Here is a 23,186-nt window from a genome sequence, read left to right on the forward strand (position 1 = left end):
GGACCCACAACGCATGGCTGTAGAGCCGCGAGGCTGCTTAAGCCCCTGCTCTGGATTAGCAGGATTAAACGAAACACGTGAAGATCCACCTCACGGCCCGGCAGACACGCGTCCTCATATCGGTGTGGCAGATCTACAGCCCTAACCCCTCAGGCTCACCAAGCAGAGCAGCAAACGGAATGAGCAGTAGGCACCAAATGAAATGACTGATTGCAGCCATTGGGTTTAATAGGGCCACTAGACAATATTCACCTTGATTGTTCTTGAATACTTTATCTTCCTCCCATGTGGGCCATGTTCCTCACTCAGGATATAGAGCATCAAGGGAATAAAAAAAATGCAAATACATAATGGAACTTTTATTAAAAAGTGTAGCTGTTTCTGTTCTGTGATATTACCCCTGTCATATGACATTTAGGTGATACTAAAATGAAACGTACCTTAAGGAACATGGTACATAACTCAAATGTAAATGACAAACTAAATAAAATCTGTGAAAATGGCACACAGAATGCAAAAAAAAAGTTTTAAATGAAAAGACATGATGACATATTATGAATATCTTGCTTATCAAAATGCCACATTGTGATTTGATTAGATTTGGCATTCTCTGCCCTGAACTTCATGATTACTCATCAAATCAAGAAAAAAAAACAAACAAAAAAGACACCATTAAACAAATGCTGTCTCTGTTAGCAATTAGAAGTGTGATTCACTGAACTTAGGCCATGATGACTTTGGCAGGGAGAGCTGAATAATTTAGCAGAACTGCTTGTATCTCCAAACAGACTCTGTTCCTCGCTAAAATTCTCATCTTACATGTCACCCAAAAAGACCACTCAACTTGTCAAATTTGAATCAAAGGCCAGGGGAAAAAAATTGTGTTTTAATTGAAGTAGCATATAAAAGTAATTTTGTTTCTTTACTTAAAATTGAAATGCAGCAGTATATTATATCTTGATTTTTAAAGAAGGAAATTAAAATCAATAAACAAGAAAGATTGGTACATGTAAATAAAAATTTAAGTGGCATAAATAACATATTGATTGATTAACGCCTGTGCTAACATTTCATTTACAGGATCCACTGCCAGTACATGGTGAACTGTGGACAGGTAGGAAAGCAGACGGACAGGAGCCACATCAATAACGTTACGCTATAAAAACGCACCATATAGTTAGATCCGAAGATGTAAAGATGTGCAGTAAGCAGTGACTGTGGAAAACACAGCTTACCCTACACGAATTCCTTCATTTATCTATCATTAAAACCCTTATACAGTATAAATACTTGGCATTTTTCACTTTATGTTCTTGGTATATTCATTTTAAAAATACATCAGAACAATAAATGAGAACAGGACTGGTTTATAAGAGAATGCAACAGTTATCACAACAAACAATGACAGTTCAAGTTCTATTCTGGAACTCAGGAAATCTGCTGCCGCTTTACAGCCTTAAGATTAATTCAGATGCACAGTAGAATATAAAGTCTTACCCTTCACCAAGCAGGACTCAAACGAAGCTTCAAACGTTGAGCAGGAAGTCAAACATGGAGCAGAAGCACCTGAGAGCTCCTGAGCTGGGCCACAACCGACTGAACCTCATGCCTCTCACCCAGGCTGCCCCCCCCCCCACCACGTAACATGAGAATCGATTGGGGGGGATGCAGGACTAGCAACCTGAGCCTGCACCAGGTTTCACATGATGCCCAGTGAATAACAAAGCTGGCTGCAGACCAGATACTTATTGTATAAAAAAATGTCATTTTTTCATGCAATCAAGTTTCAAGTTCAACTTTATTGTCATATACAGATAATGGTGCATTGTTACTATTAATAAAATTCTTGGGCTCATTGTACCTCAAATATTGCACTGTAAAATAACACCTAACACATAATTTGAGTAAAAATAAAATGTTTTAAATAGTATAAGTAGTAGAACAGCAAACAGTAAAAAGGTGCATAGTAAACTTAGTGTTTAGCGCATAGTGTTATTGTTTAGCATTTGTAGTACTTATGAACTGACTGTAGTCTTAAATCAAAACAAAATGCCTGTTTAGTAATGATGCATGCTGGGAAGGGCTTGCTAAGGTGGGTGTCATGTACTAAGCTGGTTCTAAACAGTATATGCTATGTTGGCAATAAGAGAAGCCATGGCAGTCTTTATCTAAAAGGTCACTAATGTAGTTCTGTTTAGACAGAATAGTATCCCTAACCTTTGTAGAATGGCTCTTAGCCGCCTGACAATGAGTGTGTTTCTAGAGAAGAGAAGACACCTCCAGATATCCCACACTGCTTTGCTTCTCCTGGTATACTTAGGGCAGTCTGTACTCTGTAGCTCAGTGGGATAGGACTGCATTCAGAAGGTCACCGGTTCAAATGGTGGAGCTTATCCTAAGGAGCATAGCGCACATGAGAGCGAGGTGGGCAAGGAAAGCATGTCTTTGGACTGTGAGAGGACACTCAGGGAACAGAGACCACACAAGAACACCAGAGAGGTAGAGGGAGGGTGGATGAGGGTACCTGGGCACCTGTCCCTTTAGCCCGAATGATTTAAACTGTCCCCCTTTGAAGGAACTGAGTGTCACTTATGGCAAATCTATATTACTCCATTACAAACCTAAAATTAGCTACATCTAAAGCGCTGGGGTAGTTTGGAAACCCTACAGACTATTTACATGGTAATAAAACTGACACATAAATGTGTGAGTTTATGAGTGTGCAAAGTTGTCACTCTAACCAGCTGATCAAAGTTGGCAACCCTGATTTCACTTAATGGGGCCTCACATATTTATCGATGTATCTTTCATTGAATTATTCACCGGTATTTCCCTCGCAATAAATAAGTATTGCTTTCAGGGTGATTCTACAATCAATATTCCGTCTTCTGCTGAATTTAATAATGAACTACGGCTGAACGGCAAGGGTCTTTCGTGTTTCAGCAATGCCCTTGAATTAACATCTTACTTTAAACTTTGTTTAATGGACATCGATACGGACACGAGGGAAACCCGGAAGTAATCGGCCAGTGTAATATTGTGCTTCTGGATCAAACTATGAGTTGTGTTAGTCGTTGTAATGTTGGTGCTTGAAACATATTATTTTTTCCCAGTTGCAATGGTAGTGGGTTCATGAGTTAGGCGGTTATATATAATGTATGTAGAATAAAACCGAATAGCCTAGCATTTGAGTTCTCGGTTGCATTTACAAGAGAGATGTCAGTAAAGGCACGAAGATTGGTGGCTGCACGCTGCTGATGAGAGGTTTGCAAAGCAAAACGATAAACGGGCACTGGAAGAGCAGCAAATATCCCGTCCGTGTTAAACCCCATTAAACGATGCCAGTACTCCAGTACAGGAAGCAGGAAATGGTGAGGCTGGGAATTACAGGCGGCCGAGCAACTTTTCTCTAACCGGTCTGGAGTTACACGAAGAGATGTAATTTTAAAACCGGCGGAAAAGGTAAGTACGACAACAATAAGATGAGTCCGGCTGTTCCTTGTGTTTAGTCGATTCTTTAATTGACACTTTAAGCAACACTTTTCGCGTATTGTCATATTACTGCATAGCTTTGTGTCATAGTTTTACCAGCATTCAACACAACGAAATTAGAAGAGCTTTAAACTTATTCGGTGTAGTGCGTGGCATAAGTAAGTCATGTTAAATGTCCGTCTGTGGCTAACAAATAAGGGGAAAGTTTTCTTTCTTCATTACGATATGCTGCAGATACTTTAATAAGAACTAATTTTCGTTCTCAGCAGATGGATTTCCTCTTGCTGTTTGCGATCTATGTGCTGTTCATATTGAGCTGCATCGCTCTCGTGTGTAAATGCTCCAGCAATCGACAAACTCCTTTCGAAAGATTTCTCAGCTTTGCCTCCGAGGTGAGTGAGTATCGCCGGCAAGTGCCGGTGTCCCGCAGGTCGCCCCGGATACTAACACACATATTTACTACTAGCAATTTGTTTGATGAATATATTACTTCCTTCTGCATTCCAATTTTTTGAAGAGCGTTCTGCGAATCCCCCAGTCTTTAAATAACAGAGATGCAAGAGGTTTCTGCTATGATACAAGCCATCTAGTTCTCCAGAAGACTACTAAGTGGCGCCAAATGTACAATATTTTTGTGTATAAATGACTTGTAGTCTGTCCCGAATATTCTGAATCATGTCTATCCGTTTTGTGTTTTTGTTGTACAGAAAATTTCAGCCTGGATTCCTCTGCGGCTCCAAAGGATCTTTTATAAGGCTCAGCACAGTGTCTTTCATCAAAGGTAAGCTTGCAACCAGGGACATCCTTAACTGTGGATAGCCCTAGGATGTTAATGACTACGAAGGCGTGTTTATATATATATATATATATATATATATATATATATGTGTGTGTGTGTGTGTGTATATATATATATATATATATATATATATATATGTGTGTGTGTGTGTGTAACAGATACATCACTATGCTGCCTGACAAAATATATATTTTAACACATTTATTATCTGCACATCTTTTGTGATTTAACACTCAGGACTAATTAAAATGTCATGCATGAACTTGCAGGAACAGGCTGTTCCTCTATCTGCAGCTGTTTCTGGAGGCAGCTGTGTTTGCAGAGTTCAGCTATGAAGTCTTTGGGTTCTGCAGGGAGATGGATAGCGGCCTCCCTAGCCTGTGTGTGCCTTATGTGTTACTTGCTGGAAAATCCTACTACTTCTACCAGTGCTGTTGCAAAGACCCCGGTAAGTAAGCTTCTTCATAATGCTGACAATACCCTATTATTTTTACCCAGTTTGGAAGTAATCTGTATAGACTTAATGTGTGTTTTGCAGGTACAATCACAAAGGAGAACCATTCTGCCCAGGTTCAGGTGTATCAGTACGACAGGAGACTGTTCCATCCAGCTGTCACTTGTCCGACTTGCCTCCTGGTAAAACCTGCCAGGTCGAAACACTGCAGTAAGCCCATAAGTCTCTGCTAATTGCTCATAGAAGACAGTAGCTTTACTTGAATTGAAGCTAGGTAACATTTTAACTGCATCTTGGTCATTTATAGTTTTATATTGTGTTTATGAAATCAGCCGCGGAAAAAATTGAGACCACAGCACTTATTTTTTTTTCTCACTCATTTCCCAATTTATGGGTGTGCATCTGTGAATAATATATGCTTTTTTGCAAACTGCAGCCTGGTTTTGTTTCTCACTAGTGAAGAGCTTCTTCCTTGCTTTATGTGACTTCAGTCCTGCTTCTAGGACCCTGATACGAACTGTCCTAGCAGTGCACTTCACACCTGCACTTGATTCCCATTCCTTTTGAGGGTCACTTGATGTCATCTTACGATTCGTGAGAAACTGTCAGAAAACTGTCATCTCTGGTATTAGAAAGTCGCTTCTGCACTTTACCTGGCTGGTTTTCGGTCGTTCCCAGTGTCTCCTGCTTCACCTTATTCTTGTGCACTGCTGCCTTAGAAATTGTGAACCTGCAAACAACCTTCAGCTCAGCATAGCCTTCTGCCAGCAGAACCATGATTAAACCAGGATTAAGAAAGGCAGATATAGAATGGTCTCTTATTTTTTCCATGGCTATATATAGTCTATTTATATACAAATATATTTCTAATATTTTATTTATCTGAAACAGGGGTGTGCAATAGATGCGTGCAACGATTTGACCACCATTGCGTGTGGGTGAACAACTGTATCGGGGCCCAGAACAGCAGATACTTCCTGGCGTACCTGCTGCTGGTGTGCGCCGTGGCAGCGGACATAGCAGTGCTGACGTCGGACATGCTGTTCCATGTCGTGCTGCGGTCGGGCCTCCTGCATGCCCACTACATTGACCAGGACGGACAGCAGCAGCCCGCTGGGCCCCTTTTCATCGTTCAGGTAGGTGTGTGTGCCATGCCGTGATGCACATGGTACCTCTGGCCACAGGTCTAACAACTACAGGAAAAGGGAATGTTATGTTTTTAAGTGGTTTTTATGCATTTTATGGGGGCAGTATGCGACTTGGTGGGTTAGGCCTCTGTGCCACTGATCGGAAGGCCGATGGTTCAAATCCTGCACGTGGCAGACTAGTGACATCTGCATCGGACCCTTAACCTCCTGAAATGTTCCAGGGTCACCAGACGCATGGCTGACCCTGAAGTCGGACCGCAAGCTTCGATTTTACCTATATGCATATTTCTTTAAAGAGAGCAAGATGGGATGTGTAGAAACTAAGGAATTCCAATGCACCTCCACAAATGGCACATAAAGTAATTTAATTCTGACTGTGATCTCTAGTGCTGCAGTTATGTTGGCTACAGGACTATACTGAAGTCCTGCTTTCCGTTTTAGAACTGGATGAAATCATAACTAACTATAAATGCCATCATTTATCTGGTATACTTTATGGCAAGTATAAGTTCAGAATATAGTGCAGAATACAAATTGTGCATAATTCACTGTAAATGGAACGGCACCAAGGCTTTGTTTTCTGATCCAATGCTGTTCAGGAACTTTTGAGGCTTAATTGTATAATTTGAAATAGTGGACCATAATTAGCATTTTCCACTGGGACAAAGAGGTATTAAAATAGTTGAAAAACAATAAGGTTAATTAATAAATGATGTTTGGTTATTTTGGGAAGAAGCACAACCACCACTGTAGCAAACTGCTAAGCCATTACTGTTCCCAACCAAGGCCAAAATCATACAGCAGTTTATCGGAGTTCCTGTATTTGCACATTAACTGCCCTCTTGCCTCTTTCCCAGCATCTCTTCCTGACGTTTCCCAGGATCATCTTCATGCTGGGTTTTCTCGTCTTCGTCTTCATGCTGTTGGCTGGATACACCCTGTTCCATCTGTACTTAGCCTTAATCAACCAAACGTCCAACGAGTGGTACAAAGGCAGAGCGCGGGGATGCCAGCACTGCCAGGCCGGCCCAGGACCTCCCTGCCCCCCCCAGGCTGGGATTACCAGAAGCTTCTACAACAGAGGCATCTTGCGAAACCTGCAGGAAATCTTCAGGCCTCTCACTCACAGCAAGAAGAAAAAAAAATAGCAAGCCTGGCCGTTGTTGACAGGGTAGCAGCACTGGTGCTTGGAAGTTCCTGACATGGTGGAAAGCTGCTTTACGGAGATCATGTGTATTTATCTTTAAATGTAATGACTGAACACTACAAGTAAAACTGCAACTATTTTGAAAAAGCAGTGTTCTGCAGTCAAAAAGCAAATTTACTTTTTAGTTTGTCACATACAAGAATAAATGACCTCTTGAATTTTACAGCTTGACCTTAATGTTAAACTTCTATATTACAGTAACTAGTTCAGTAATAGCATTATACATTTTTACAAGGCAAAGTACATATGCCAATTCCAGTAGAAAAGTCGTGAGCTGACATGCTCAGATATTAGTCACAATAAGGTTAACATTTTGTGATTGTGACTCCAGGGATCTTCAAAGTAAATTGGCCATTTTATAGATACTACCCACTGACTAATGTCATCTTATAGTTGCCCATAACTGGAAATCTGTTACACTTAGCTTAAAAGTGGTGTAACAATTGCGTCCCAGCACATATTTAAAAAAAAAAAAAGCAGAATGAGTTGCTATTCCTGAATGGCATCATCTTCAGTGTGGGTGTTTAATTTTGATAAAGTCTTTTATTTTTTTTAAATAAACACTGAACTTCACACAGATAGTTGTGAGAAGCATCTACTGAATAAAGCTTAATTTCACTCATGTACGATGACAGTCTGTATTTCCACCTCCTCTGGTGACGTAATCACAAACTCCTCTGATTGGCCCATCACTTCAATGTCTTGCGATGCTACCATCGTCACAGTATTGTCTTCAACCTCCATCGTGTTCCCAGTGGCCAGAATGGAGCCCTCGCTGATCGCAGAAGCCAGAGTCATGGCCACCTGTTCCGTTAAGCTCTCTGGGGTGGCGATGGTGATGGTGTCTCCGCAGTCCGAAGTGATGGCCGCACCGTTCTCCATGGACACGTTCTGCACGATGATCTGGTGACCTGAGTTTGACTGGTTGACGATCTGCTGGACAACCTTCATGATATGGTTTCCCACCTGGGTGGAGGAGATGAGAATCATGTGATTACCATTTACTCGTCACCAACAAAACATTTTTCAAAGCAGCATTCGGATTCAACTCGCCTCATTCCTGGCGTGAGTGACGTCTTCATCTGCTCCGCTGACATCAGACGGGGCCTAGAAGAGAAACGGACAAGTCAGCTTCTGAGAAATAGCTGACCTTTTAAGAGGTACAGGGCAACTACAGGCTGTAAAAAGTATAACTGATACAATCACAAATGTTTTGCATAAAAAAAAAATCATTTTACATATTTGAATAATCTATAAAGGTTACTTGGATATTGGCAAATGGGATGATTACAGACTGAAAACATTAAGTTCTCTATTCTTAATGCAATTGTGACATGAATGGTATGTCAATTAAAACAGGAAAAAAAGAAATTCAAGAAAATCAAGCTGACCGTCAGCAAAAACGGAGGTCAGGTATTGTTTCATACTAGTGGGGGACAGTTATCTGAAGCCAAAGCACACCTGTACAATAGAGAGCTCTCAGTACTTTGGAACAAATGTAAATAAAATAAGTAGTTACAATTTTATCTTGCAAAGTAGCCTCAGTGATACACATTGTGAAATTACTTTTAAGAGCTTTTATACCAGGGGTCTCAAACTGCAGTCCTGGGGGGCCGGAGCCTTGTGTAGCTCTTTCTCTGTTTCACCACAAATGATTCAGCTGAGAAGCTGTGTGATAATTAGCACAAAGAGTCGACTCAGGTCTGTTAAATGTGGGTGAACCGAAAACTGTGTAGGCGCCGTCCCTCCAAGACAGGAATTTGAGAACTCTGCTTTATACTGAACCTAAAACTGTTGACTTGTTTTCAGAAATTGAGAAAAAACAAATATAGAAAATATCTAACAGTTACAGCCCTAATCTGTAGTCTAAAATGTGGGGGAATACACACACACAAACTGGTTCTCAGGTAAACCGGTAGTAGAACCAGTTTTCTCGTATGAAAAATGTTCACTTAGTCACTTGACAGTCATGGATTTCTTTTGAAGAGTTCAACTGAAACTCATCCTGTATTAAGTTTTGCCTGAGGATGAACATAAGAACATAAATTTACAAACGAAAGGAGGTCATTTGGCCCATCAAGCTCATTTGGGGAGAACTCAACTAATAGCTCAGAGTTGTTAAAATCTTATCTAACTCTGATTTAAAAGAACCCAAAGTTTTAGCGTGCACTACACCAACAGGAAGACTATTCCATTCTCTAACTACATGCTGTGTAAGTGCTTTCTCAAATTTCAAATGTTCTCCCACTAATTTCCAAATATGGCCACGAGTTCTTGTATTTGAACTAATACTGAAGTAACTATTTGGCTGAACAGCATCCAGACCTGTTAGAATCTTATATACCTAGATCCTATCCCCCCTTAGTCTCCTTTGCTCAAGGCTAAACAGATTCAGCTCAGCTAACCTCTCCTCATAAGACATTCCTCTAAGACCAGGAATCATTCTTGTGGACAACCTTTTGAACCTTTTCCAAGGTAACAATGTCCTTTTTAAGGTATGGTGACCAAACCTGCACACAATATTCTAGGTGGGGTCTTACCAAGGAATTGTACAATCTAGGCATCACCTCACTTGAATTAAACTCCAGACACCTAGAGATGTAACCCAACATCCTACTGGCCTTTTTTATTGCTTCCCCACACTGGTGAGAGTGGGACATGGAAGCATCAACATACACACCGAGGTCTTTCTCATAATCAGCTACCTTTACTTCAGTGGAACCCATAAAATATCTGTAATTCATATTTCTGCTCCATGCATGGATTACCTTACATCTGCCCAGTCACTAATTAAATCACGATCTTGCTGTAGCCTTTGTTTCGCTAGTTCAATATCTGCTACACCATCCAACTTCGTGTCTGCAAATTTAATCAGTTTATTGTTGTCAATATCGTTAATGTAAATTAGAACTAATAGTGGTCCTAATATTGAACCCTGCGGTACCCCACAATGAACGCAGGCCCACTGTGACATTGTGCCTCTATTAACTACTTGCTGCTTCCTGTCTGTTAACCAGTTTTCAATCCAAGCTGCCTCACAAAAAAATCCTTCAGGGCATGTTACTCTTCAATTCCGGCACCACTCGCCTTTCTTCTGAGCACCCAAAAAGGCGGGCTGCCATCTGAGACCGCGCCTCTTAGGCCCAGCTCACCTCGATGATGTACTCCTGCGTGTCCGCCACCACCGACGAGAACTCCACCAGCACCGCGTGGGGGTCCTCAGAAATGATGGTGGCAGCGACGTCACTGGGGGACGGCTGCTCCTCTAAGACCACAGTCTGCTCCGACTCCTTCAGCCCCCCACTGCAGCCCCCTGTGAGATAGAGAGACATTCAGCCTAATGGAATAACCACGGTTGGTTTATGCTCCACTTTTCCAAGTGCTCGTTCATGCTGCAGACAGTGTTGCGTGTGGAAGCTTGTGTTCATGCTACATTTGAGAGCAGACACCAGTGACTGCAGTCGGTGCATATGCACACAGCAGCGATATGCAGCTACACCAGAAGAGGGCAGATGTACTACAACAAACCTAAATACAAGCAGTGTAGTGAAACGGTAACAACTTTTTATGAATAGTTTTAAAGTTGTTAGTCTAGGCTTGGGTACTACTAAGATAATATGGCATACTACGGCATTTTCAAATCGCAAGTCCTTACGACAAAATTAGCTGGGACTGGATGGCAGGCTTATGCCTTATAATAAGGAGAAAAAAATCAACTGAAGACATTTTAAATGCTCATAATTATCAAATAAGCTGCAGTTCTGCCAAAAGACGCCCTGACTGAACATGACACACTATCCCAACCACGTGCCCCCCCCCGATGGGCCTCGCCTTTGGCACGCAGGTGCCGGTTGAGTGTGCCGTGCTCGGCAAAGCCGCGGCCGCACTTGAAGCACTTGAAGGGCTTCTCGCCGGTGTGATGTCGTATATGCCGCACCAGAGAGCCTTTCTCCCTGAAGCCCCTGGAGCAGAACTGACACACGTAGGGCTTCTCCTGGCCGTGGGTGCGCTGGTGCACCTGGAGGGCGTTCTGTGGAGCAACATGACAGAGGACATATTTAAAACACAGAGGCAGGAACAGGACAGAATCTTTCTGAAACACTGCTACTTTCAGAAAAAGCGCTTCAAAAGACTAAGCACACCCATCTCAGAAATACTAAAAGGAAACAAACATGAAAAGCACTTTCACCACCACCTCAGGCCACAGGGGGCAGCACATCACTGTTCATGCAGTAACATGCCTGATTCAAACAGAGGGTGGGTCTGTTCGCTCTAACTGGTGCTATAACACCGGACTTTTGACTTTTTAAACTGATTAAGTGATACTTTTATGAAATTTAACGAACACATGGAATGGCTCAGGCGCCCCAGAGGAGAGATTTAGGAACTGCAGCGGTGTTCTTCTAGCCATCCAACAAGATAGCAGTAAGTTTCTGGAGAACAGAGGAAATTCTAGGTATTTTTTTTTTTTTTTTTTTTGTTCTGAGCACATACACACTTGCTACCCAGATAAATAGTTTCAAACACTTCCTTTGACTGCCTAACAGTTCTGCACAGAACTGTAGATCACAACTACTTTTACCCTCTAATAGCAGTGGGGGCCTCAGAAATATCGATGATGGCAGTCAGATGCTGACTTTCACCCTTACATGCAGTGCAACCCAATATGTGTGAGGTTCAACTGGCAGCTTTAGCGCCTCCTGCAGGACGTGGATTTCCCCATCATAAGGAATAAAGCCACCGGCGGAACTGTATTGATGCGTCACATCAGCACCTAAAGCTCGGTGCCACGGCGGTGGCCCACCTTGGTCTTGTAGCCCTTGTCGCAGCAGCTGCAGTGATAGGGCCGCTCGTCGGAGTGCGCCCTCATGTGCTCGCGCACGTGACCGATGGTTTTGTAGAGCTTGCCGCACTCGCCACACTTGAAGCGTCGCTCGCTCAGGTGGGCCTCCATGTGCTTCTTCAGCAGGTAACCTGTCAGGAACTCCTTCTGGCACACGCTGCACTGGAATGGCTTGAAACCTGCAGCAGACATGTTACACAATGTGGGAACACGCATGCAAGAGTGATTAATGTCACCGTGTAACATGTGACCCAAGCCGCACAGGCATGTCTGTATGTCTGCATCCTCCAATTACTGTGGATCAGCAAAAATACATCCTCTGTATATGTGACTATAGTAATGACAACAACAATGGTAGGGTTAACATATATGAAATACTAGACATTATTATTACTGTTGTTGGCTGTTCTTAATGTTGGTTGATCCACACACACACACGTGTGTGTGTGTGTGTGTGTGTGTGTGTGTGTGTGTGTGTGTGTGTGTGTGTGTGTGTGTGTATATATATATATATATATATATATACACACATACACATACATACATATTATACATATACACACACACACACACACACACACACACATTGTTGTTGTTTTTTTACATATAGAATAGAACATAGAATACTGGAGATACTTCATTCATCCATGCACAGATTAATCACATGTGAGAGCAAATTTGCACCCCTGGAGCAACTAGGGTTCAGGGTCTTGTCAAGGGCCCAACAGTGGCATCACTCTCCCAGCCAACAAAGACACACAGGTGACCTTCCAGTCACCAGAAAGGTTGGCTTGAATCTGGAGGGAGGAGCTTATGCTGCAGAACGAACATGACTGCTACGCCGGGCATAACGGCCTTACCGAGATGGCCTTTGACGTGTGTCCGCAGGTAGCTGAGAGCCTTGAAGACCCGATTGCAGTGAACACACCTGTGGCCTTTTGAAGGCGGCGAGTCACTTTGGCTCTCCACAGGATCCTGAAAACGAGCATTTAAAACACAGGAATTTAAAAAACAAGTATGAATATCATCCTTCAGCAGAATGCAGAAAAGTCGCTCTTAGGCTGGTTTCACCTTGCTTTCTTAGAGAAACATGCATGTGGGTCTGTAACTAGTCTACACCATATGTGATACCAGCAGTAGATAATAAGCTCAGGCAACCTCATCCCGTTTCCTACCGTGTCATCGGAGTCCATCTCCACACACTCCTCCAAGACCTGGATCTCTGTGATCCTGCTCTCAGGGTCTTGGTGCTGGAAAGGGGGCTTAGGAGACTTGTCCTGGCTCTTGTCAGACTCGAGAGCAATCCCAGAATTCATTATGGCCTGGCTGATCAAGCTGTCCCCTTCAGATACCTGCACAGTCTCAAGCTGTTCCTGAGTAAAGAAAAGCAATTAAATTAAATGAAATATTGTGTCAAATCGAGAGAAGCGTATGCAATACAGTGGGTTTGTGTGTCATTTGAGTTTAAAATATGCAAGTTTACTAATAGGGATTCAAGAGTTTTATCCGCCACATACAAAGTATACAGACAATAACCCGCAGAAAAACGCAGTGGTCAACACCATCATAATAAACACTGACAGCAATAGACAATAAAAAGTAACAATAGAATAATGACTGAATTGTGTGAGATCTCAGATGATCCAGAATCATGATCCAGAATGCAATATCACGTAAATATGAACACCCTCTGTAACTGCATGTCTTGCAGTGTACATTCATTTCTACAGGAAAATCCCAACTATCACAACAGTCACAATTCCTACCCATCCATAATCATAAGTAGGCAAAGAAAATATAATTTTATGCATTTTAGTTTTTTGATTGAATAGGGGTTTTTATATATATATATATATATATATATATATATATATATATATAAAATTGAGGTTTATATTGTTGGGACCTGAAAAATTTCCCCACAAGTTATAAAGTTTCATACAAATTTGGGGACATTTGGTCCCCACAATATGGTAAATACAAACCCACACACACAGACACGACTGATGACATCCCTGGAAAACAAATGAAGGCCTCCTTTCAGCTGTGAGCTAAAGGACAATGCTATTATAAAAGGGGAATGAGCGAGTGGGCGGAGCAAAGCTGCCCACGGCTGTCTGCTCTCACCTGCACCTGCATCTCATGAATGGTCTCTTCAGAGTTCTCCACCACACTAACCACAGGCACCTGATCCTCCTTAAGGGAAACGGGGTAGGAGGGCTCTTCCTCCAGCCCTGAAAAGAAATCAGCACAAAGCCACTCAGTCCATGTTTAAGGAACCCTGGGACTCAACCAAAAACACGACAAGAGTCATAGTACTGAAAACAACAAGAGTGCAGGGCCACTTTTCCCATCATGCTGCACAGTTATGTTCTGAGTAAGCATGTCTCTAAAATTTGTATGTGGACTCCTACCATATGCCCCAATTTGTCTGACATTAAAAATAATTACTATACAAACTCGGGCTGTGGACCAGTAAATGGCATAAAATTTAACTGGAGGCTAACAATCATGCCCAAATACCTTTCTGCATGCCATCCTTGTGGACCAGAATCTCTCTACACTGGCTAAAACGGATCTTCTCTGTGCAAGGAGTGATGGACTTCATGTGTCTTGTCAAAGCCCCCGATTCCCTGAAGGACAGTCCACAGAGATTACACCTATAAGGACGTTCGTCTGGAAAATAATAAACAGAGATTAGTTCACTAAATGGAGTCTGCAACACTGTACAGTTTCAATGCTAGGAATAGCCATTTTTCGAAGAAGGGACATTTCTAAATAAAGCAGCTATCAGATTTGGAGAACTGACATTTTTGTAATTTACAAAGTTACCACTTATCTGAATTTGCCGTTGTTGTAACATGAATAGAGAGGATGTATTTAAAATCATATTTCATCAGTGAAAACTATTCAAATTACATTTAAATTTCATATCGCTGATGAAAGCAAGTTCAATTTATTTGACTCAGATGGGAAACATTATGTTCAGCATCAACCTGGGGAAAGACTCCAATCAAAGCGTGCGAAGAAATCCGGAAAGTTCGGAGGGGAAGCGTGGCGATGTGGAGTATGTTCTCTGCAGCAGTGGTGGTGCTTTTCTACCTATTTCTACTTATTTCGACTATACGAGTGAGGCACGCGACTGAGACCGAGCATGAGACGATTACCCACAATCCCGCAGCGAGAGAGAGAGAGGAACCATCGGCTCAGTTGTGATCACGTGACACCAGGCAGACAAAGCGTATACATAATACTCCTATTGCAAGACCTCGCTCGTTTAACAAGTTAAAATTTATTTTTAAATTTTGCTCGTCTTGCAAAACACTTGCAAACCAAGTTACTCGCAATCCGAGGTTTGACTGTACCTGTAATAACCAAGTGTTAATAGAATTACCAGGGCTTATGAAATTTTTCAAAATACTTGTCCACCCCTATTTTCACCAACACGCAAACAATCAGCCTTATTAATTAGCTGCATACACACAATGGTGGTGCTAGAACTAATGTCAATTAAATGACTAGACAAATGAAATAATGTCTGCACATTGCAGAATTTGAAGGACTGTTTACCTATCAATATTTACTCACTCTCTTATGTAATTAAGCAAAATGAATTAATGGTTGATAAACCTTTTAATTTTAAATATTTTTATTTGATTTGTCCAGCTCAGACTTATAGTTTTTATTAGATGCTTTATTTAGACCAACTCTGTTATGAATACTTAAGAATCTAAAAAGTATACACTTTTTATTTGTATAATGAATAATTTAGCCATTAATTTTACATTTACAAGTCAATTTAATGTTGCCTTTAAATAGAGCAGCCTTACTGTAATTACTTGCATGCAAAGAAAACACCAAAAAGCGCTGTTTGGAACTATTTTACTCATTCCACAACACCAGGGAAGGCTATCTGCAATACATGCAATGCAAGCATAAGCATGGGAGGAACTGCGGCAAAAACCATAAATATGTCCAACCTGTGGTCCCATCTGAGGACTCATCATCATGAGTTGTATGAAACCACACAGAAAAAACAAGAGAGCAAAACGATTCCCTCTCAGCCCACACTGCATGATATGTTTCAGAAACAAAAAAATGGCCAAATTCTGATGAGAGATCTCAACTTGCAGACAAGGTAATTACAGAGATGATAATCGATGACAAACAACCATTTACTATGGTCTCTGATGTTGGCTTTAAGCGCCTCATGGCCACAGTGGAGCCACAATATTTACTGAAAAGTGAAAAGCACTATCGCACAGAAAAGCTGCAAGAGGTTCACCAAAAGGTTGTTGACAAAAATAAAGTAATGATCCAACCTGAGAATGCTGGCCACTCACTCTCTTTCACAACAGATTGCTGGTCAGGATCAACAGAGTCTCATGAGCCTCACATGTCACGTCATTGACAATGAGTGGAACAGAAGACAGGTTGTTTTAAATACTCAAGCAATGCATGGATCCCACACAGGCCAATACATTAGTGACACATTCCTTGCCATGCTTGAGAAATGGAACATTAGCAAAGACCGTGTACTGCTTGTGCTTCGAGACATTGGAGCAAATATGGTCAAAGGGATGAAACTTGGAGAACTTACAGACCTTAGCTGCACAGTACACTCATTGCAGCTCATGGCAAATGATGCTCTAACAAGTCAGAATGACTTAAAATGAATGAATAATTCAGATAAGCAGTGACGTTGTAAATTACAAAAATGTCACTTGTTCTCAAATTCGATTGCTACGGTAAGATCCAGTTTTAATGCCTGTATTTCCTGCTGCCTCACCCACCTGTGTGACGACGATTGTGGCGAATCAGTGAGCCCTTGGTCCTGAAGGAATTCCCACACAATTTACAATGGAAGTTCTTCTCCTCACTGTGTGTGCTTAAATGTGTTCGTAGGATGTTTGCCTTCAGTTAAACAGGAACAGGATTTAATCACATTTACACTGGCAGTTACTAAGCACTGTGCAACCTAGAAGTAGCAGACAAATGTGAAAATGATTTTTCCAAGCAAAAATCTACAAAATGCAAAATGGAATACACCCATTTATGCTTCTGCTTAATGATTAAATGCTTCTGCTTAATGATTAAATCATATCATTAAATTACCGTTTTAAAGGTCTTCTCACATAGGTAGCAGACATAGCGTCCTTCATCATTGACTTTAACGGCAATCTTTGTGATTCCACTGTCGTCGGGGACCTGGTCATCAGGACTCAAAGGAACATTCCTGGCTGCACTGCTCCTTCTCCGGCGTCCCACAGAGGAAAGTGAGAGGCTCTTGCCTTGATCTGTCAGCATGACGAATGTCCAGCATGAGACAAACACAAACAGCAAACCATAACTGGCTGAGGAACACATTTTCCCAAAACAGTACGAAGATTAAAGCTAACACGGTGGCGGTAACTTAATCCCTCTAAGGGCCACAATTCACAATGTTTGTGTGGGAAGACTGACCTGTTTTCCTTAGCCTCTCTGTTTTCTCTAATAAAATGGTACTGTCTTCTATCCCTTCTGCCTTAATAGAGTTTATGTCGGCCAGCTCGACCTGCCAGGTTATAAACAAGCAAAAATACAAAATAAATCCTGATTTAAAGACCTTAATACCCACGTGTTTAGACTACTGGTTGACTGTCTTGTTATTCAATTAGAAATATCTAAACACAATTCCTTGCTAATTTTACAAAGGTTGTGTTGCCCTTCACTGGCAACATTCATAAGTTTAATTCAATATGGAAGACAAAAAAGTTTAAATGTAACAATTTCGATGTATTTTTAAATCACATTTCATACACACACAAAAAAATTCAAACCAGGGACACTGAGAATGTAACATTTTATGTTTCATTGTAACCAAATTTAAATGCAATATGTTTTATCAATGATCATACTGTATATAGAGGCTATAAATAGGAATGAAATGCTTACCACTTGACTGAGATCCTGCGTTTCCCCCTTGCTGTCTGAGTCAGGCGGCGCCTCCTGCACGCGCTGACAGGTATTCTGCAGCTTATGCTGGATGAAGGCCTCCAAAAAGGTAAACTCCCCCTGACATCTTCCACATTTGTGTACATCCTCATCTGCCATAAAATGTTACAGGATCCAAGCACATCTAAGTAAACGCGTTACAGCAATCTAGAAGTCTGGTCCATTTTCAGAAGCGACACCACGATCTGGTTTACAAAGTTTAAAAACTACTTCCCAAGGTTAGCCAACGGTGTGCAATGGCTAGACACATAATCTGTCGCCAAAGAGCCAAAACATTGACATTTTCCCAGTTTCTGAACAATGCATATTTCACGGCGTGGCCAATGACTTAATACGATCATTTAAATTAACGCAGGCGAAGAAAACGTGATATATTTTACAGTGCTAACTAGGCAGCTAACGCTGCGGCACTTAAGCTAGATGTTCAAACTAACGCTACAGTGCATCGCTAGCTAGCCTATTTGTCTGGAGCAGGCCTCCTCATACGCCCAATACTATTGTATTTTCTTTATGCGATTGGTGTCTGGAGGAAAACACCGTAAACGATTCGAGTTACCTTCGTCCCCGAGAGTCGTGTGGATGGTGATGATGTTGCCTGTGGGTACGCTTTGCTCAGACACTGTTTCTGCCGTATTATTATTTTCCACACTCATGTTTGGACTCTCCGTCCCTGTCGCAACTCTAAGAGAGGGAAAACATGGCGGATTTACGACCCCGTAGTCATAACAACAAAAGGGCACGCGGGGAGCTTTGCGTAGCCTGCTGGTACGGTACCTCGCTAAAGCTGCTCTTCCCGCATTAATACTCCTAGTCGAGGGAAAGGTATTAAACGCCAAGTTTCGCAGAAGTGAGATTCACGTTCACGTACAGGCGGGTATGGGAAATGGATGAATGGAAAAATATCGGCGATGGAAAGTGATTGGATACCTTCCAAGGAGACACGGAAGTTAGCAACTTGCTGGATAAGCAAACGTAAACAGTATCTTTTCTTATAAAGTAATACTTTTTCAGTAACCTTTTAATGTTTGTTTCTATATATGTGCATTTGTGTTTTTAATCAACATATATCCATGTTTTTGACTGAATTATTTTAAACGGTCAGTATATAATATGCTTGACTTACAGGGGTTTCATATGCCTTTACATTTTGTTGATATGCTTCCGTCTGTGTAAGGCCACTTTACCTCGCATTTTGAAATAAATGCATTTTGTGTTGCATACGGACTAAATACTGTTGGTAGATTTTCGAATTTTGCTCCATATATTGAACTGCATTGAAGCTCTAATTAAACAAAACTCAGATGTCCACATACAATAGTCCTTTATTTTAATAGTCCTTTATTGCATGCCCGTGATACACGGGCATGCAAATATTGCAACGGGTAGATCCCTCTAACAAAACATGGCGGAATGCGCAAGATATTTATTTTACTGGCCTAGATGACAAGGAAAACGCATTTTTAAGGTTAAATACCGTTACCAGTCACTACAAATAGATACATTGCAGAAGAGTGACACAGGCGACATTGCGTTGGGGATGGCGATCACGTGCGCAAACCGAATTCAAATTACGAGACTTCGGAAAGGCGACGGAAGTCTCGCGCTCTCTTCACGAGGGGCCGGCGTAATCTTAGAGCTCCGGCACGGAAATGCATTCGGCTGGAGCGCAAGGTCATGGTGTGATCCCGGTGGGACCCTTTCGAGAAAATAATTATTTTGCTGCTTAACCCGATCTATGCTAAATCGGCGATTCGTTTGTTTTCACTGAGAAATCTCATTTTATGGGTATTTAGTTAGTGATCCGTAGCGGCTTGTTGGTTTTTCCACTGATAAAGGAAAAAGTGCTTAATTGGACTGGAAAGCCGCACGTTCCCAATCATGGCATCGAAATGTAGAAGACTTAGCGGTCCCATAATTAGGGAGTTGCTAGACTCCGTGGAGAGCGTCCTGTTTGATTGCGATGGGGTCATATGGCGAGGAGATGAAGCCGTCACTGGCGCCGCGGATGTCATTAATTTGTTAAAGAAGAACGGAAAGCGAGTGTTTTTCCTAACCAACAACAGCACGAAAACTAGAAGAATGTACGTCGATAAATTACGCAAATTAGGGTTCAATGCTTCTGAGGAGGACGTATTCGGAACGGCTTTCTGCTCGGCGGTGTACCTGAAGTCCGAAGCGAAACTGAACGGCAAAGTGTACCTTATCGGCAGCAATGCCATGAAGCAGGAGCTTCAGAATGTGGGCATACCACAAGTGGGGGTCGGTCCCGACCCCATCACGGGTGTTCAGATCGACTGGGCCAACATTCCTCTCGATCCCGAGGTGAAAGCCGTAGTGGTGGGCTTTGATGAGCATTTTAATTACATGAAACTGAACAGAGCTCTGCAGTACCTCAGCAACCCCGAGTGCTTATTCGTAGGAACCAACACTGACACCCGGCTGCCGTTGGAGGGAGGCAAAGCGGTCCCAGGTACGTGGAAGCTCTCGTGTCCTTTCTGAGCGTGTCTTAAGTCACAAAGTCTTGCCTTCATTTGCTCAGATCATAATCTGTTATAACGAAATTTGCTGTATTAATTTTGTTAGAAAATGTTAACACTAAAGATGAAATGCCTCTCCAGGGACAGGATGTCTCTTGAAAGCCGTGGAGACTGCAGCCCAGCGTCAAGCCCTGGTTATAGGAAAGCCCAGCAAATTTATGTTTGACTGTGTGGCCCGTCAGTACGGCCTAGACCCGGCCAAAACCCTCATGGTGGGTGACCGACTGGACACTGACATTCTGTTAGGATCCAACTGTGGCCTGAAGACGCTGCTCACTCTGACGGGGGTGTCCACGGCCGCGGATGCAGAGGCGCATCGGTGCAGTGGCTGCCCCCTTCGCCTTGGTATGGTTCCTGACTACATTGTGGAGAGCATTGCCGAGCTCCTGCCTGCCCTTCAGGCTTAGATCTTCCTCCGCTTCCTAACCCAGAATCTAATCTTCTCACTCTCCGCGTTACACAGTAGTAAAAATGACAAAAGCAATGGAACAAAGTGCACTATACACCTTTTAATCTGTCCGTTAAATAAACTCAAATTGCTGGGTGGGAAGACATTGACTACTTGCCAGGATTGGATCATGGGTTTGGACTGGTATATTGTCAAAGAGTGAAATAAGTTTAAGTGGAGTGAGAGCGATAAGGTCCCCTTATCGCAGAATTGCTCCTTGGGTTCATTCTGTCCTGACACAAAATAACACTGTAACTTTTAACTGCCCAAATCATGCCAGGTGTTTTAAAATGGTATGTGTCTGAATTTACATTGTCAAAAGCAATGTCCCTTATCTTAAAAATACCGTTCGCCTCCCTCTGGGTGAAACCAGCATTTTGACTATTATGCAGATATATTCGACTCAGTTCCAAATGACAGTATTAAGTCTTAAGTCTGCAAGTTTGCATTTAAGTATTGGTTTTGTTAAGGATTTATATTGAGTGTTTCTAGGTGCCTATGCATAAAGTGTAAACTACTGAGAAATTTGTCATGTCTTGTTAATGGCTGTTAACATTTTGGCAAATGGCCTACAGCTTGTTTTAGTTGGGTGCTGTGAAGTTTACAGCTTGAAGGCGAAATGCTGTAACACGCATGGTGAGAACGGGTATGTACAGCTTTTCAGGTGCTGTAAGAAGCTTGCAGTCACTACTGGTTGCAGCACATGGTTTCTTGACTTTAGATACAGCTTGGTCATTCCCATTTGAAAGTGAGAGGATTGCAATTTAGTTATTTATTTATTTATTTTTAATTCCTTCTAATTAAAGTGGTCCTAAACTCGGAAAGAACTCTGTCAGCCTTCAGGTTATACGAACAAGGCCTCTTTAAAGGTGTATTTATTAAAAACCCACAATGAAATTGTGGAAGACTTGAAGACTTTTATTTTATCCTGTCCTTTATGTACATGTGCGTAAGTGGATAGATTTCAGAAGATTAACCGAAATGAATGAAACATTTACTAAATTTCTGTATGCCGCTGCACACTATGGGATGTCCAGATAAGTCCGATGCTATCCTCCTACATTACTAGATATTGACAGTTTAAAAACTAGTTTATAAAACCCACATGCTTTTGAAAGAGACTTATAGGATCGAAAGTGATTTCATCGCCATTTCATCCTAAATGAGCTCAGTAATGTCAAAATGAAAATGTCTATGAATCAAATCATTCTTGCAATGTTATACCTGGGTTGAAAACGTTTTTGGTGTTACATGGCACAACTATATTTTTTAAAAGTGTAATCTAACTTTTCAGTGCAGTCTCCTCAGATGACCCCTGGTAACAAAAGAAAAGGATTTTTATTTGTGTTCTGCTTTCTTTATCTCTGTAACAGTCATGAGGGCTTCTGACTGTGGTCATTCCAGTGATGTTTGCCATTTATGTGGCAATGGTTTAGTTGCGTCACTCTCAGGACGGATTAAGAAACACGTTTCAGATATACAGTTCATTGCATTTAAATATGTGTATCTTCGCTTTTTCTACATGAATTTCACGGATTCCATTTCCGAACTTTATCAGCTGTATCAGATGTAATTCTATTTGTGAATGATCATTATGAGATTATATATATTTTTAATGTATCAGGATGTTATCTGGTTTTTGTGAGATTTCTATCAAAGCCATTTAAAATCCATTTTATAAACGTTTTATGAAAATGGTTAACCTCTGATTTATGTACTGCATGCCATATCCGACGTGTGCTGTGGTTATGCTTTGAAATTCAAATTATATGGCACAAAATTGTTTGCACAGGAAGCTGAATACTATATGTTCACAAGTGTCACACTTGCTTATTCCTCATGTTACGAAATTCATACTAGAATATAAGAACTTTTGTCAGAATGCAGTATCCATGTATAGACAAGGAAACAGTTTAATATGGGTCATCAATGAACAGCTTAAACTCAAATCCTAATATAAAATAAATTATGACTTTCAAATAAATCAGACTTGTGTAGAAATGTTTGTTTTTGATTTTGCAGTTAACTGGTAAACGGAATGCAAACCATTTTCTGATAAATAACACCTCAGAAAAAAATAATCAAGCAGCACCAAAGTGCCTCCTGTTGCTCCATGTTGGAGTTGGTATTTCTGCCTTCATTGCCATAAATTTGCTTGCAATCTATACATTCAATTGTAAAACTAGAGAATACAATAAAAACAGGATGAGAAACCTGGACAGCCTTTTTTTCTCTCTTAAATGTTACTTTTTGTGTTTAAATTA

General features: G+C 41.5%; 3 protein-coding genes across 5 annotated transcripts; 2 read left to right on the forward strand and 1 right to left on the reverse strand.

Moving 5' to 3' along the window:
- The first annotated feature begins 2,722 nt into the window (after positions 1-2,722).
- On the forward strand, positions 2,723-7,722 carry zdhhc4 (zDHHC palmitoyltransferase 4). 2 transcript variants are annotated; one of them, XM_023809236.2, is made up of 7 exons: positions 2,723-3,462; positions 3,762-3,884; positions 4,200-4,273; positions 4,561-4,739; positions 4,830-4,955; positions 5,637-5,881; positions 6,751-7,722. In XM_023809236.2, the coding sequence occupies exons 2-7, from the start codon at positions 3,762-3,764 to the stop codon at positions 7,039-7,041; spliced, it is 1,038 nt and encodes a 345-aa protein (XP_023665004.2). In that variant the 5' UTR covers positions 2,723-3,462; the 3' UTR covers positions 7,042-7,722. The 2 variants fall into 2 exon arrangements, with proteins under 2 accessions (XP_023665004.2, XP_023665003.2); XM_023809235.2 differs by having other exon boundaries at positions 2,731-3,462; positions 3,759-3,884.
- Positions 7,194-18,612, reverse strand: e4f1 (E4F transcription factor 1). Its single transcript, XM_023809232.2, has 14 exons — positions 18,494-18,612; positions 17,878-18,029; positions 17,407-17,497; positions 17,059-17,240; positions 16,737-16,857; positions 14,467-14,619; positions 14,071-14,177; positions 13,119-13,316; positions 12,804-12,918; positions 11,905-12,122; positions 10,932-11,130; positions 10,253-10,413; positions 8,154-8,207; positions 7,194-8,066 (listed from the first exon to the last, which is right to left on the reverse strand). The coding sequence occupies exons 1-14, from the start codon at positions 18,588-18,590 to the stop codon at positions 7,716-7,718; spliced, it is 2,199 nt and encodes a 732-aa protein (XP_023665000.1). The 5' UTR covers positions 18,591-18,612; the 3' UTR covers positions 7,194-7,715.
- A 166-nt stretch (positions 18,613-18,778) lies between these two features.
- pgp (phosphoglycolate phosphatase) lies at positions 18,779-23,139 on the forward strand. Of its 2 annotated transcripts, XM_023809242.2 has the most exons (3): positions 18,779-18,916; positions 20,001-20,407; positions 20,556-23,139. In XM_023809242.2, the coding sequence occupies exons 1-3, from the start codon at positions 18,825-18,827 to the stop codon at positions 20,879-20,881; spliced, it is 825 nt and encodes a 274-aa protein (XP_023665010.1). In that variant the 5' UTR covers positions 18,779-18,824; the 3' UTR covers positions 20,882-23,139. The 2 variants fall into 2 exon arrangements, with proteins under 2 accessions (XP_023665010.1, XP_023665009.1); XM_023809241.2 differs by lacking the exon at positions 18,779-18,916 and having other exon boundaries at positions 19,806-20,407.
- Positions 23,140-23,186: the final 47 nt, after the last annotated feature.

The sequence above is a fragment of the Paramormyrops kingsleyae genome, chromosome 5 (genome assembly GCF_048594095.1).
Source record: "Paramormyrops kingsleyae isolate MSU_618 chromosome 5, PKINGS_0.4, whole genome shotgun sequence".
Lineage (NCBI taxonomy): Eukaryota > Metazoa > Chordata > Actinopteri > Osteoglossiformes > Mormyridae > Paramormyrops > Paramormyrops kingsleyae.

Bases quoted from the DNA above. Each gene is read 5' to 3' on its own strand.
- pgp (XM_023809241.2), top strand. From the start codon at position 19,816: ATGGCATCGAAATGTAGAAGACTTAGCGGTCCCATAATTAGGGAGTTG. The intron at 20,408-20,555 runs GTACGTGGAAGC...ATGCCTCTCCAG, and splicing joins GGGAGGCAAAGCGGTCCCAG to GGACAGGATGTCTCTTGAAA.
- e4f1 (XM_023809232.2), bottom strand. From the start codon at position 18,590: ATGAGTGTGGAAAATAATAATACGGCAGAAACAGTGTCTGAGCAAAGC. The intron at 17,498-17,877 runs GTAAGCATTTCA...ATAACCTGGCAG, and splicing joins CGCAGGATCTCAGTCAAGTG to GTCGAGCTGGCCGACATAAA. The intron at 8,208-10,252 runs GTGAGCTGGGCC...TTTCTCTTCTAG, and splicing joins CGCAGGAGTACATCATCGAG to GCCCCGTCTGATGTCAGCGG.
- zdhhc4 (XM_023809236.2), top strand. From the start codon at position 3,762: ATGGATTTCCTCTTGCTGTTTGCGATCTATGTGCTGTTCATATTGAGC. The intron at 3,885-4,199 runs GTGAGTGAGTAT...TTTGTTGTACAG, and splicing joins TTCTCAGCTTTGCCTCCGAG to AAAATTTCAGCCTGGATTCC. The intron at 4,956-5,636 runs GTAAGCCCATAA...TATCTGAAACAG, and splicing joins TGCCAGGTCGAAACACTGCA to GGGTGTGCAATAGATGCGTG.